A 15,653-nucleotide genomic window follows, 5' to 3' on the forward strand; every position below is an offset into this window, starting at 1 on the left:
GCAAGGTGGGTGAAGGCACTGGCCCCGGCTCTGAGTGTAGGGCTGGGATGGCTGGGGCTGTCAGGCGGCCAGAGAAACAGAGAGGGGCAGGCTGGAGAAGAATGCGTTCAGAACAGCTCCAGATAACCTGATGTTATCCGGGGACTGTTTCATTCATCATCCAAACCAGAGCACTGTTAGTAAGAGGACTTAACTAGGAGAACTGCTCTAAGTGGGGACTCTCCCAGGCGAACCTGGATATAGAGTTACTCCAGGAATAAGGGCCAAGATGTGGAGGCTGGCTTTCTGATTGGGCTGGATCTCCAAGCTGCCAAAGCACTAGCTGAAGGAATGACAAATGCAGCCACTCATTAGGTTCTCCTGGACCGGCACCTGGCATTGAAGCAGGCACAGCTTCACGGGCGTTGACGTGTGCTGTAACACAGGGCCCTCTGCTCTGTTCAAATTCTTACTTTTTGAGTAAGGGGCTCCAGGTTTTCATTTAGTACTGACCCCTGCAAAATTTGTAGCTGGTCCCACATAGAGCAGGCACTCAGCAAGTATTTGGTGAATAAGTGGGTGAGGAAATATCTGGTCTATGTACTGCCAAACCAGAAGACAGCTGGAATTTCCACCATGCCTCCAAAATCCTTGGCATCATTTAGAACTATCCTGAAGGGGACATGCAAGGGAAGGGCATGAGAACCTATGAGTTGCCATTGTGGTCAGGCTCCAGACATACCAATGCCTTCTCCCCGCAGAAACTACTGTGTAGTACACATCCTGCACAACTGTACACAGCAGTCCTGAGGCAAGGATCCCACAAACCTAAAAATCTCCAGCTTTATGGATTCCTTCTTGCTGCAGGGACATTCAGGTGGAGAGGGTCAGTGGCTATTGTGCCTGCTGGTGAGGCAGTTGTGGGGGTGGTGGTGTGTGTATGTGACCTCAGGATTCCAGCCCAGCCAGCCCCAGACTGAATCTTCCACAGAACCAGGCAAAAGTCTGAGGGAGTTCTCTATAAAGGGTTGGAGATCTGTGCACTGGGTCTGGGGCATGGCTGGCAGGGACTCTGAGGCTGGTCTAAGTCAGGCTGCTCCTGCTGTTGTGGGGACCCAGCCCCAGCTAATGGCATGTCCTCTGCCCAGGCAGACAGAGCAGCTGCTCAGGGACAAAGCTCTTGGCTCCTTCCTCATCCGCCTCAGCGACCGGGCCACCGGCTACATCTTGTCCTACAGGTAAGAAAGGAAGCCCTCTGCAAAGGGCAGGCGGGCTCTGGCTCCACAAGCCAGACTTGCAGATAAGCTTGGAATCTCCACCAGCCCACACTGCTGGGCTTTCCCTGGGCCCTGACTCCCTCACTCCCTCAGTCATCCGTCCATGTCCATCAGACATTTTCTGAACAGCAGCAGCCATATACTAGGATGAAGCACCCACCTTCAAGGGGGTGAGTTGGTGGCGGGCAGGGGAGAAACTCCTCCTGATCGGAGGCTGGGGAAGGCTTCACAGAGGTGGATTTTGAGCCCAGGATAGAAGGAAGAACAGCAACTTGCTGGCCAGAAAAGGAGGTGTTAGGAAGGCCTTTCCAATAGATTGAACTGCATACGCAAAAGAACAGAGACAGGGCAGACTGAGGTGTTGGGAGCTACAAGTTGCCAGGTGCAGAAGGACACATGGTTCCAGTGGAACAATGCCTGGAGAGGAAGGCCGAGGGCAGCTCAGGACAGCCTTGGATGCCTGGCTATGTCTGTAGACAATGAAGGGTCATCTGGTCAGACTTAGGTTTTGCAAGTATACTTCAGGCAGCCTATGGAAGGAGGACTCAAGACAGGTGCTGGAGGTGTGGGGGCAGTGGGGACCACTGAGGGGTGAGGTGTGGGCTAGATGAGGAAGCTTGGGCTAGGGTAAGGCAGTGGGCATGGAGAAGAGGAGACAAGATGGCCAGGATGAAGTCAGAGGTGATGACGTCAGAGCCTGTAGGTTGGGTCGGGGGAGGCAGAAAAAGGAAGCAGTTCCCTCCCCCACCCCTAGTTAGGGAGGGAGGGAGGCTGGGGCTCCAGGGCAAATCTCAAAGGCCTCAGATTCAGATTCAAAATTATCATATGCTCAGATTTTCCCAGTTCAAATTCTGATCTTGAGCAAGTCACTTTGCCTCTCCGCACCTACATTTCCTCATCTGTAAAATGGGTATATTGCATAGGATTGTTGAATGGGTTTGATGAGTTTATACCTTTAAAAGTGCTTGGTACAGTGTCTGGAACATAGTAAATAAATAAATGTTAGTCATTATTAAAATAGTGATTGTTATTCTATGTGCCAGGTATGGTCCTCAGCACTTTGAAATATACAAACTCAGCAGTTTTCAAATGTCTTTTCAGCGTCAGGGCTTTTTTTTTTCAAACATGATCTTAGGTGGAGTGCCAGCTTATTAAAGAGATCAAAATGGGGCTGCACAAAGATATACAAATAGCCCAGTGGAATCCAGAAACAGTCCCCCACATTTGGTTACCTGATTTGCAACAGAGGCACCACTGCAATTCAGCAGGGGGGGGGGGGGGGGGAATAGGGGGGCTGGTTTTTTCATTAAGTGGTACAGGAGCAATTGGATATCCAAAAGGAAAAAAATGACCCCCACCTCACACCATACACAAAAATTAATTCTAGATGGTTCACAGACCCAAGTGAGAAAAGCAAAAGAAAACATAGGAAAAGAAAACATAGGAAATATTCTTCATGACCTTGAGACAGGCAAAGATTTCTTAAACGAGACACAAGAGTACTGACCATAAAAGAGAAGGTTAACAAATTGAATTTCTTTAAAATTAAGAACTTTTGTTCATCAGAAGATACCATTCAGTGAATAAAAGGACAAGCCACAGTGCCTGAGAGGTTTTGTATTGTAATACATACACCTAATAAAAGACTCATATCCAGACTATATGAAGAACTCTTGCAAATCAATAAGACAAAGATGACACAGGCAAAATAAAGGCACTTCCTAAAAGAGGGTCCAAAAGGACAGTGAGCTGGTGTTCAGCAGCTTTAGCAATCGCAATTGGGGAAATAGAAACTAAAACCACGATGAATGGCTACAGTGGAAAGACAGAGGCTACCTAATAGTTGGTGAAGATGCAGAGCAACTGTAACTCTCATACTTGGCAATGATTTTAGAAAACAATTCGGCATAATCTACTAAAGCTAAACATACATGTATCCCTCACCCCTTTCTCCTCCCTGGGATATTCTCAATAGCAATGAATACATATATTCAGCAAAAGCCATGTACAAGAATATTCAGAGCAGCTGTATCTATAATTGCCCAGATGTGGCAATAATCTAAGTGTTCATCAGCAGAATGGATAAATTGTGGACTTAATTAAATGGAACACTACCTATCAATGGGGTGAAAAAGGAAGCTAATTGTACATGGACATGAATCAATCTCAAAGATATAATGTTGCGTGAAAGAAGCCAGACACAAAAAAGAAATACTGTATGATTCCATTTAGGTGAAATTCCATAACAAGCAAAACTGATCTATGGTGATGGGGGTCAGAGTGGTGGCTACGTTTGACTGGAAGGAGCCACAAGTGAGTCTTCTGGGGAGCCAGAAAATGTTTTGTTCTGCTCTAAGCGATGGTTACCTGGGAATGTTCATATGTGGAAGTTCATGGAGCTGCACACTTAGGACGTGTGCACTTCACTGTGTTTACGTTACTCTTCCATAAAAAAGGAAAATGAAGAGGGTGGGACTTTACAGGCTGGAGTGGAGATGGGAGCTGGAACTCCATCTTTTCGGCCTGGCCGGGATTTGGGTAAGATGAGTAAGGCTGAGTTGTGCAAGTGTGGGCTTGGACCTCATCTTTTAAGCCTTAGATATTTTAGATATTTCATCATGGATATTTGGGTATTAATTTTGATTTTCTAAAATATTGCATTATTAGTTACCTTGATTACTAAGTTTTGTGGCATCCCTTTAAATTTGCATCCATGCTCCAAGCTGAGTGCCTCACTCCCCCTTAACCCCGGCCCTGGCCCTTTCCTCCCTGACTGATGTGCGGGGGGGCGGCGGGGGGGGGTGCGCGTTGAAAAACCGCTCCCTATCACCTGCAAGGCTGTGTTTGCTGGATGTCAAGTTCCACTTTATAGAGGAACACGTCAAGGCCCAAGTGGGCAGCACGGCCCCGGGTTAGCTCCGGCCCTGGGCCAAGGCGGGGCTGCCGGTTGTCAGCAGCCCCAGGCCACAAGTGTTGCAGGGGCAGTGACCACTGCCGGCATTTTGTCATCAACCAGCTCCAAAACCGGCGCTACCTCATCTCAGGGGATACCCAGAGCCACGGCACCCTGGCTGAGCTCGTGCGCCATTACCAGGAAGTGCAGTTTGAGCCCTTCGGGGAGACCCTGGCTGCTGCCTGCCCCCGGGTAGGTACCTCTCTTCCCCGGGGGGCAGGGGGTGGGACAGGGTGCCTGGGCCAGGGGTGTCCACCACTCAACCACATGCCTTTCCTTGCCTTCCGTATTTCCTACCACCCAGGGGCACTCAGTGCAGGGTCATGGTCCCTATTTGAGAAGGGGAGATGGAGGAAGCATTCTACCTGAGGTCAGGGACCTGGTGGGAATGTTTCAATCTCTGGCCAGCAGTCTCTGGCAGGAGGCTAGAGGCTGGCCAGGGGTGTATGACCACACACCTGCTGTGCCCCCACTGCCTCCAGCTAGAGAACAGTGATCTATATGACGCCATCACCCTGGGCCTCCATCAGACCAATCTGGGCCTGGAAAACCCACCTGCTGCAGTGTCCCCCACGGTGGTCCCAGACAAGGTTGCCAGCCCCCACCCCTCTTCAAAGCCCCAGGTGTCCTTCATCTACAAAAAGAAGAGCCTAGATGCAAGCCCCTGGAACCTCCCCAAGGAAGAAAGCATGGAGGTGAGGATGATTCTGGGCTACCCAGAGTCGGGCTTGCTAGACCAGGAATGTGGGTGCCACGTCCACCATCAGGCCCGGAGAGGCCACACCGGCCATCCCCTCAGGCTGCGGAGGGTGAGTGCCAGGCCCAGAGAGGAGCGGCCCAGCTTGGAATTACCCAGTGGTTCACCCATGCTGTGGCCTGCCTCTGGCCGGTGGATTTGGTTCAAACCTTGGCTTGGCCTTTCTAGCTGAGTGACTTTGGACAAGTCACATAACCTCTCTGAGCCTCAGTTTACCAATCTTGAGGTTCCTGTGAGGCTTGAATGAGGGAATGGATATGAAATGTCAGAAAAATCCCTTTGTAAACTGTAGAGTGGGATGCCTGTGAGTCAATACTTTATTTTCCTCCACAGCAACTCACAGGAGGGACTCACGGAGATTTTTCTTACTATATATCAGATCACAGTGAGGGCTTCTCCTCATGTTTAAAATAAAATCTGAAATCTTCACCAGGGTCCACAAGAGCCTCACCAGGTGCCCTGCTACCTGTCCCCTTTCTTCACTTTTCTCTAACCTCATTGGCCTTTGGATCTCCCTTGAACACATCAACCTCGTTCCCACCTCAGGGCCCTTTGCTCTTGCTGTACCCACTGCCTGGAATGCTCTTCCCACCAGACATCTGCATGGCTTCTACTCTCACTGCATTCCATTCTCTGCTTGAATGTCATTTCCTCAGAGAGGACCACCTAAACTATAGAAAATATCCCCTCTCCTTCCAGCCCTTCTCCCTATCCCATTACTTTGCTTTGTTCTACTTCATAGTACTGATCATGAGCTGACAGTATATTATCTTGTGATATACTATTGTATCATATATGACATCAACCACATTAAACTATACAACAGAGCAGTATGTTGCCCATCTCCAGGTTTGAATGTAAACTCCCAAGAGGTGGTCTTGCTCATCACTGAGCCCTTGGCACCTAGGACGGTGTCTACACAGTGCTTACTAAATATTTGTTGAATAAATACACAACTGATGGACTTGGGGGTGGACCATTCTGAAGGGGAAGGGAGCAGTGAGTGGGTGGGCTCAGGGGGCTCTGAGGGACCACCACTCTGGGGGGGAGAGGAGCAGGGCAGGATGATCTTGGGTGGGAGGTAGATTTCGTGACCCCTGGCCTTGAATGCCAACATAAGGACCATACTCAGAGTCCTAGAGCATGAAGCTGGCAGGGACCCCGAACGTCAACCAACCCCTGCACGTAACAGTGAGGTAAACTGAGCCCAAGACAAGGGGCCTCAGCTTCTCTGAGAGACCTGCAGTTTACCAGAAGGCAACTTAGTGACAGGGTAACCTCTAAGAGGTTCTGTCGTTCTCTCCCCAGGCCCCCGTCAAGGTGCCTCCCCTCCCGGAGAGGAGTGCTTCCCTTCTGGATGAGTCCTTTGGAGGCCCCAACAACATCATCTATGCAGACCTGAGAAGGATGAACCAGGCACGGCTAGGCCGGGGCACAGATGTGTCTGGCAGGCAGGGGCCAGTTCCAGCCAGCAGCCAGGCCTTCTCCCCAGGCAAGGAGGCCCTGAGGAGACTCTCAGATGGAAGCCAGAACAAGCCTGATGGCCCAGGACCTGCCCTCTCTGGGGTGAGCTCAGACCAGGGCCCTAGAGTGTCTCCCACTTCTTGGGGCCTTCTCCTGCCCCCCAGTTCTGAGGCTCTAGGATCCTCAGCTGCTACCTGGAGTCAGGGGTCAGGGGTCTCCAAAACTGAGCCGTTCTGCAGACATCTATGAGCTCATCTGGGCAGAAGGCCTCCTAGAGGAGGCCAGGGATGTGCCAGACCAAGAAGGCAGCAGTACCTACGAGCAGATCACAGTCTGCTGGGGTGGCCCAGCCAGGCCCGCCTATCCTGGAGCAAGTCCCACATATAGCAAGCTTTCAGGGTCCACAGACTGTGGCTATGAGAGGATATTGGGGGCCCCAGAGCTCCCAGAGCCCGGGAACACCTATGAACAAATCCTGGCAGCCAGGAGCAAGAAGACTGGACGGAGACATAAGGTGGGCTCCATGGATGGGGTGGTAGGAGGGACCTGTGGCCCTCAGGTGTGGGCAGGTCAGGTCACTGCCACTGCCCAGAACTTTCCAGCCCTAACTTCTGCTTAGAGATGGTGGGAGAGGCAGATGTTAGGTTTGGATGTAAGATGGAGGCTTCCAGGCCCTTCTGATGTCTTTCTCTGTGGCAGACTAGGACTCCTGTCCCTCCCTCTTGGCACTGCAAACATCTGAGAGCCTCAGAGAGGTGGACAAGGGCCCTGGCTCCAGGTCTGACTTGCCTTGGCCCTTTTCATGGCTCAGCCACTCCCTAGCCACATGGCTTTGGGCAAGATAGTTCCCCGCCCTTCCCCGCCCCCCACAACTAAGATTGCCAGATTTAGCAAGATAAACACAAGATGCCCAGTTAATTTGAATTTCAGATAAACAATGAGTAATTTTTTAAAGCATAACTATGGCCCCAATAGTGCAATTATTCCTCATTTATCTGAAGTTCAAATTTAAGCGGGCATCCTGTATTCTTATTTAGCATCTATCCAGGACCTCCATTTCCTCATCTGTAAAATGGGCTGGTCCTATGGCTGTGTCCAGGGGCTGCTGCCCAGGAGGTGAAGCTAGACATCCTTATGTGCTCAGGACACAGCCCAGAGATGGCTGTCAGTGAGCAGCTGTTACTCCTGGGGATTTCTGATAAGAAAGGAGAAAAGGGGAAGCAGGGATCAGGAGGGCAGAGGGAGGCGGTCAGGATTCCCAGGGAGGCAGAGGAACCCTCCTGGACCCTCAGCCCCAGCGTATTTGCCTAGGCCTGGAGCCGACGAGCTGGGAGAGCCCACTCCCCGAGGGCACAGCCTCAGGCCTCGGGCACGTGCAGACCCCCTCTTCCGCTTGAACAGCAAAACCCCGAGCTCCCAGCTGAAAGGCCTTCACCAGAAGCTCTGCCAGCTCCTCCCGCAGGGAAAGGCTGTGCCCACGCACCCCAGGACAGGGAGCTCGCCTGGTGCAAGGCTGCCTCTGAGGTCCTGACGCCCGGGACCACAGATCCTGCCTGCAGACAGCCCTTCTAAGAACCACAGAAGCCACAACCCATGTCTGCTCTTCCTCTAGCTGCAAAGTCCTTCCGGTCCCTGGTGGCACCATGTGCATCCCCACCCCCGTTCTACCTAGGGCATGGCTGGGGCAGACAGCGCTGGGGTTGGGGACCCCAGGGGCCCCAGTGAGGGAAGGGCGGACTTGGCCTTTCTTCTCCACTTCCCCCTAGCCTCCTTAGCCAGAGAGGGCGAACCCTTCATCCAAACCAGAGGACTGGAGTGGAATTTCTGGCACTGAGAGGGGTGGTGGAACAACTGTCAGTATTCCAGCCTGGCCTTTCTCCAGCCCCCAGTTGCTGCCAGGGGATGCTCTGAGCCTGGCTCTCCCCTCCCTGTCCAGGGGCCCAGGCGCTAGCATCTTCTCCCTCCTTGCAGCCTGACAAGCTCCGGAGGCTCTTCTTCACAGGCAAGAAGCGCAAATCCTGAGGAGGCCTGGCTTTCTGAAGCTCACCAGCAGGTTTCCCGGTATCTGGGCTATGCCAGGGCTTACTGGGAAGCTCTCAGCTTGCTTGAAGGCACCCCTTGCGCCCTCAGATCGAACCAGCCTGCTCTGGAACAAGGCTCCGAGACAGCCTAGGGGACAGGATGGGAGGGGACCTTCCAGCTGCCTGCAGCTCAGGGCTGTGCCCTGCTTCCCCAGTGCCTCCCACCCATCCAGAGGAAATCAAGGCCCGAGAGGAGTGGGGCCTGGCCAAAGGCCACCTGCATTTCCAAGATGAGCAGGCTGGGCCTGGACGGATTGACCGTGCTGACTTCCCACCACTGAACACTTACTGAGCGTGGGGCAGGCCCCGTGGCAGCGCTGGCATTTTCCTAACTGACTGAGTGATGTCATTCATTCAGTTGCTCTTGAGACCAACCAGTCCCCCTCCTCGTGGCCCCATCAGCAGAAAGGAGGGAGGGCCCAGGGCCACATCCCTGCTCCTGCCCCAGGGGGGTTGGGGCAAGAAACCAGGAAAGTAGCAGCAAAGCCCCGTCCCCGGAGGTGATGGTTCTGACCCTGGGGCACCTGGGCTCCCAGGGACCATCCCCTCAGCCCCTCTCTGCCCCCACCTTCATCCCAGCCTCATAATGCAAGCTGGGCAGACCCTAGTCTGACCCTTTTTGCTGCAGATCGGGGAGACGGAGACCCGGAGAGGAGCAGCCACCTGCCAGTCAGTCAGCCTGGGCGTTGCTGGTCCGTTTCTGGAGCCAGCCAGTGGGTACTTGCTGGCGTCCCTATCTGACCAGGTCACCCTCATCTGCCCTCTGCCTCCAGCCAGCCTTGGCCTTTAGGGGTGGCTCTCAGACCCCTCCCATGAGACCCAGACCCCACCTGGTGGCCCTTAGGCCTTGCCCAGGCATCAGCTCTACACATGGGGCCCTCAGGCCTCTCACTACAGCCATTTCCTCAGGTCAGCCTGGCTCCTCTGTCCCCTTCCCTTGGGATCCCACTCCCCCTCATACCCATGTGTCCCCACCTCCATAAGGGTGAGCAGTTGGGCTGCTGCCCCCTGCCCACTGCCCCCAGGCAACTAACCCTCCCCAGAGAGAACACCGCAGCCCGCCTCAGGCTCCCTCCCTGGGCAGAGTTGGCTCAGTTCACATTTGTGGGGAAAACCTACCCACAGCGGCCTCTTGGCTATGCAGCGTCTCCCTCTGAGAAATGGGGCTCTAAGAGTCCCTACCTCCCAGGGGGGTTGTAGGGACTGAGAGTAAATGAGCAGCCTGCTCAAGGCTGTACAGTTGGTCACCCCTCCTAAGGCAGGCCCAAGCCTGGCTGGCCGCCTGGGTCAGCCTGGGCGCTGCTGGGCAGTTTGGGGAGCCAGCCAGTGGGCGCTTGCTGGCCATCCCTATGTGATCTGGTCACCCTGTACCTGATACATGGTTCGTACTCCATAAATCTTCACTGGAATGACTATCACTATGAGGGAAATGGAAACGGTTTTCACCCAACATCTCTTCACGGTGCTCATTCGAAGATTTGGGGCACAGATGTGTCTTCCCCTTAAGGACCTAAGCACTGAAATAAAAGTTGGTGCCTTAAAGCGGGAAGGCAATGCTTAGAGACGTGAATTGCTAATGGTGGAATTTCAAGGAGAAAAGGGAACAGTGAATATTTCCTAACCTTGGCAGACACAGAGAACACGGGGACATGAAAGTGTTTTACTGTACGAGGAGTTCACAAATCTGTGGACAGCACACACCAGTGAGGATTCCACGTCACTGGGGAAGGCAGATGGGGTGGTGTTCAGGTCCTGGACAGAGACAGGGACAGAGCCCTTGGACCCACTGTTCACACAGCTTCACATTGGGAAGGGTCAGGGGAGAAGGAACAGGCGGGGTCGGGTATAGCCCAGCTGTGGGTTCTGGAGAAAGATTGCATAGCTCGTTAAACCTTGTCCTTTTTTTTTTTTTTCACTTTGCCCTGGGCAACCAGGGTGCCTTCCCAGAACTTGGACAAGTCAGCACCCCTGCCCTGTTAGGGGTTCTGTTTTCCCCTCCCAGTAGGGCCATTTCTGATGGGGAGAGGACCAGGGTGTGGGGAAGGTTGGGGGGATAGAAGGAAGACCTGTGGAGGGACCACAGGGGGACTGGGAAAGGCCCTGCCCCTCACATCCCCCCTTCCCTGGTTAAGGATTTTTTGCTGAAAGGGCCAAGGAAATGTGTGTGGGTGTAAACCCCAGAGGCCACAGCTCCTCTCCTGAGGAGGCTGGATGTCACACTCGTGTAGGCAGCAGAGCTGGATGGTCGACTTCTGGCCCCTGTAACCTCGGCACTGTCCTCAGATCCGGACGTGGAAAGTGCTGGAAAGAGAAAGAGCAAGAGGGGCTGAGAGGCTCTGGACTGGGTGGGTAAAGGTCCTCAGTAGAAAGCCAACCAGGCCCCGCACCCAACCCTGGACAGCTCCTCCAGGAGGGTGCAGAGGATGCAAACAATCTGCACGAGGGAAGGAAGGCCTGGAGGACCAGCTGTGCCCAGGGCATCCAACCCCCGACATAACTAAAGGGCCCCCAGTCTCTATCCTTCACCAGAGACCGGCCCTGCTGGGGACAGAGGACTTCCCAGTCACACACTGAGGGCAGCTGGGCCTGGAATGTGACCTGCCTCCCGGCCCACACAGAGCCTGCCGGGACCACTGCTCTCGGGAGCAGTGACAGTGCCTCAGCCCCGCGGGGTCTCCTGGCTGCGGCCCCCATTCAGGCCTGCCCTGCCCATGCTAGACCCTCGGGAGGGCACCTGAGGAAGTCGGGGGCCTTGGCGATCATGTCCTCGAAGTCAGAGAAGCCCAGCTTGCCGTCGCCGTCCAGATCGGCCTCCTCAATGACCTTGTCGCACACGAGCACCACCTCGTCCTCGTCCAGCTCCGACTTGGTGAGCCGGGCCAGCGTCAGCTCCAGGTCCTCCTTGCAGATGAAGTTGTCGGTGTTGAAGTCTGTGGGGTGGGGTCAGGGACGCTCAGGCCACTCTCCTCTGAGCTGGCCACACCAGATACCTCCCTGGCCCCTCTGTGCACACTCTGGGAACACTGGATCCTTGCCCTCAGCTGACAGGGACCAGGGGGTCTCACTCACGAGGCACCTCTTAACACCACATTCAACAAATCCACATTCACAGTCTGCACAAACCCCCACCATGACGGCAAGCCCAGCCTTGGCCTGACACACTTCAAACGTCCAAATCTGAGGCCTCCTGGGAACTTTGGGCCCAGGCTAAACGGCTCTCCTGGCCTTGCCCCATGGTGGACCCTGTGTTCCCTCTAAAGCTAAGGGAACCAAGACCTGGCAAGGCCGAGTGACTGAATCAAGGTCTGTTGATTCAGATGGCTGTTGGAGGGGAAGCTGGGATGCTGACCGGGGCCTGTTCGACGCTAAGACCTGTGTTTTCTAAACTGTACCGCATTGCCTCTGGTCCCAAGCCAGACACGGAGGTCAGAAGACTCAGAAGCCCCCCCAGAGAGAGGCCCTGTGGTTGCCTTTTGTGCACAAAGAGCAGGGAACATGGTTTGATTCTACTCGGTAAAAGGCACTACCACTGTCCACAGCTCAGCAAAATGTTCAGAGGGCCGAGCCACACACAAGCTCAACAGAGGAAACTCGAACACCCTTCTGACTGCCTTTCAACCCAACTATCAGATCTTTGCAAGTGCTATTTCTTCTGTCTGGAGCGCCCTTCCCATTTATCTGTCCAGGAGACTCCATTCATTCTTCAGGGAAACAAAGGTCAAGGAAGTGGGTGATCCTTGCTAGAGGTCAGGCCCCAGTTCCCCCCAGCACCAAACTCCAGGTCCCAGTTGCCTTTCTCCATTCCACCCACCAGTCCAGGGTGGTAGGGGAGCCCTGGTTCTCCCTTCACTTGTCCCCACGCCTGCTTGGCTGTGTGCCCTGCACTTCCCCTCTCTGGCAGACTACAGCCTTCCCAGAAGCAACGCCATGGGGTCCAACATTAGGGGGATGATGGTTGGAATTCGAGAAGCTTTTTACTTGAACCTTGTGGGCGTAGTTTGTTAAGGGTAGACAAGGCGGGTACCATGCCTCTGACGTGCAAACACAATGTGGGTGCAGAGATATATGTAGACCAAAGTCCCCTGAAATAAACGTGACAACTACAAAATGAAAAAACAGCCCAATGGGCCCCACTGCCTTGGGATCCCCTGGCTGATGAAAGATGCTGGGCACAGGAGGTTTGTCTGTGGCTCCTCTGGTCCAGGATGGACCTTCCCTGGGCCTCAAAGTTTCCATCTGAGCACTGTCTGAGGGTTTGACACCAGTCCCAGCTGCTGTCAGGCTCAGTGCATACGAGCTCTGCAGCGTGAAGTTCTCTACTATCACCATGGGAGAAACCAAAAGCTTCGCAGGTACTCGGCACCCTCTGGTGGCCAGTGGGACAGTGGGTCCTGGGCTGGGCTGGGGTGAAACGAGGCCACCCTACCCCTGGCAGCAATTGCAGAGGTGGGAGGGGGTACCTAGGAGCCTACCTCTCAGCCCAGCCTCACCACCTAGCAGAGGCCTCCCCTCCAGAACCCTAGCGTCTGCCAGTCTAGCTCCTCCAGGATGCCGAGTGATCTTTCTAGAACACTGGGCTTCCTGGCCTCACCTGAGACCCTGCAGTGGCCCCCAAACTCCTTGGCTGGCTCCTCACAGCCCAGCCCCAGTGACCTCTCCAGAATCACACCGCCCTCATCTCACCACATTCGTCTCCCCACCTTCTCACCACGCCCTGTGCTTTGTGGTGCTCCCTCTACCAGGTATACCCACCCCCATTCTCCTGTTGACAAATCTCCTCTTGTCCTCTGAGGCCATGCTGAAATGTCACCACGTGTGAATTCTCCTCACGCTAACCACCCGCCCTAGGTGGAGTGGGTCCCTCCCTCCTCTGCTCTCAGAACCCTGCAGACGTCTCTTATGCACTAGTTGTCCCCACTGGCCACTGTGCTGGACATGCACTCTTCAGAGTGTTCTTGGTGTCCCCAGCGTCCCCGCGGCAGGAACCAGCAGTAACTAGATGGCCTATGGAATGCCACCACCCTCACGCAGCATCACAGCCCCTCCTCCAGGCCCTCGTTACCGTAGATCTTGAAGGCGTAGTTTGCCTTGAGGTCGCGGGGAGCCGACTCACAGAGCACAGAAAACATGTCGACAAAGTCGTTGAAGGTGAGGTTCCCCTCGCCATCCTCAGAAAAAGACTCCACAATCCTTTCCTTGAAGGGATTCTCCTGAAGAAAACAACCACAGCAGTCACCATAGGTGAAGGTTCACTGGGAGGAACCCAGAGCCCGACAGCTATGGCCTATGTGACCTTGAACGAGTGACCTAATCCCCCTGGGCCTCAGTTTCCCCATCTGTAAAATGGGGATAATAATTGCACCTACTTAACTGGGTTGGGAGATGGTTGAATAAGTTAAAGTATGTAAGGTGTTGGTACGAAGCCTGGCACCAGTGAGAGCTCTGCAAGCGTCATGTCTTGTTATATTGTTCAGATCAGCATGGAGGGCTCAGCAGAACCAAGGTGTGCCCACTGGAGGCATCACCTCTTCTGAGGCAGGAGCAGGGATTAGTCCCATTGCCCAGGGAGTTCATGGAGGCTCCTGCCTTGACATGCAAGGGAAGACAATGTTACTGAGTCCACGTTCGTACTGCTCACCACACGAGAGGCCAAAACATAGAGAAACAAGTTGTTTGGGCAAGGAATAGTGATGTTATTTGGAAAGCCAGCTAACCGAGAAGATGGTGGACTCCTGACCCCAAAGAACCACCTTGCCTGAGTTAGAATTCAGGCTTCTTTTATACTAGAAGGGGAGGGAGTAAAGTTAAACACTTCCTGTTTCCCATCAGCCTCTGGAGGGGAGGTGTTAATTTCTTCCTCCCTGTAGTCATTCACAGGTGGGCCTGGTCAGGATGTTTCCTGTGAGCTAAATAGAGGTATTTTAGCTTAACGCTCATTACCTGGGAGGCAGGGTTCCCAGAGATGGGCCACTATGTATAATTTAAGCTTAGAGGAAACATCCCTTTAGTGATTAACTTGGAATAAAATACAAAAGGTTCTTCCCTATTACAACAAGAGCCCAGGGCCTGGGCAGCTCTCAGCTCAGACGAAGATCACAGGGGGCAGAAGCGGGGCCCCAGAGGTGGGAGAACTGGGCCGGGACCAGCCCACAGGTAGGTGGGGAATTATACCAATGACTCCTTCCTCTGATCCCAACTCACTCAGGGCCCACCTCTCCTGGAGCCCTCCACCCCAGCTAGGCCAGCACTGGGCCACTCCACTCTGTGCCCAACCCAGGCCAGCACAGGGGGCTGAGAGACAATCCCATGGTTCCTGCCGAAATGCTTCACACCCTCTAGTGATCCTCTGAGCCTGGAATCAAGCCCCTCTCTAAGCCAGGCTCGATGCTTGTCAGGGCTGAGCCTCTGGCTCACTGTGCCCCAGGACTGAGGTCATGACCAGGATACAGGCCCCAAGTGGATGCCATGTGGACCCCAAGTGGACACCCTGACACCAGAGTCACACACCTGAGGTCTGGCAAGGGGCTCTTTGCAAAGACCCACAGCAATGTGCCCTAAAAACCCAAATGCTTTCTTACCGTTGGAGTGTATTTTGTGTGTAAGGAACTCGGGAAATGAAACTCTTATGTCAAAGGATATATATGGTTTGAGGGCTAGCAGCATCAGTCTCACCTGAGAGCCTGTTAGAAAAACAGGATCTTGGACCCCAGACCTACTGAACCTGAATCGGCATTTTTTTTTTTTTTTTGCGGTACGCGGGCCTCTCACTGTTGTGGCCTCTCCCGTTGCGCAGCACAGGCTCCGGACGCGCAGGCTCAGCGGCCCATGGCTCACGGGCCCAGCCGCTCCACGGCATGTGGGATCTTCCCGGAACGGGGCACGAACCCGTGTCCCCTGCATCGGCAGGCAGACTCTCAACCACTGCGCCACCAGGGAAGCCCCTGAATCGGCATTTTGACAAGATCCCTAGGTGACTCCTGCGCCCGTTAAAGTCTGAGAGGAGATGCTATGGATGACCGTGCTGTGAGAGACAACAGCCATGCGAGGACGAGGCTAAAAAAAATTACCTTAAAAAGAAGACACTCGGGCTTCCCTGGTGGCGCAGTGCTTGAGAGTCCGCCTGCCGATGCAGGAGACGCGGG

General features: G+C 54.0%; 2 protein-coding genes across 3 annotated transcripts in view; one reads left to right on the top strand and one right to left on the bottom strand.

The window, feature by feature from the left end:
- The window catches only part of SH2D7 (SH2 domain containing 7), an 8,885-nt gene extending 433 nt beyond the window's left edge, over positions 1-8,452 (top strand). Inside the window, 6 exon segments of the mRNA XM_007470044.1 lie at positions 1,128-1,217; positions 4,236-4,405; positions 4,696-4,904; positions 6,275-6,631; positions 6,633-6,944; positions 8,402-8,452. Of these exon segments, the coding sequence (XP_007470106.1) occupies positions 1,128-1,217; positions 4,236-4,405; positions 4,696-4,904; positions 6,275-6,631; positions 6,633-6,944; positions 8,402-8,452 (1,189 nt within the window).
- Positions 8,453-10,790: 2,338 nt separating this feature from the next.
- The window catches only part of CIB2 (calcium and integrin binding family member 2), a 21,145-nt gene continuing 16,282 nt past the window's right edge, over positions 10,791-15,653 (bottom strand). For both annotated transcript variants that reach the window (XM_007470034.1, XM_007470033.1), the window contains 3 exons: positions 13,574-13,721; positions 11,246-11,441; positions 10,791-10,812 (listed from right to left, as the gene is read on the bottom strand). In XM_007470034.1, the coding sequence (XP_007470096.1) occupies positions 10,791-10,812; positions 11,246-11,441; positions 13,574-13,721 (366 nt within the window). The remainder of the gene's footprint in view (positions 10,813-11,245; positions 11,442-13,573; positions 13,722-15,653) is intronic.

This window comes from Lipotes vexillifer, unplaced genomic scaffold (assembly GCF_000442215.2).
Source record: "Lipotes vexillifer unplaced genomic scaffold, Lipotes_vexillifer_v1.1 scaffold1484, whole genome shotgun sequence".
Lineage (NCBI taxonomy): Eukaryota > Metazoa > Chordata > Mammalia > Artiodactyla > Lipotidae > Lipotes > Lipotes vexillifer.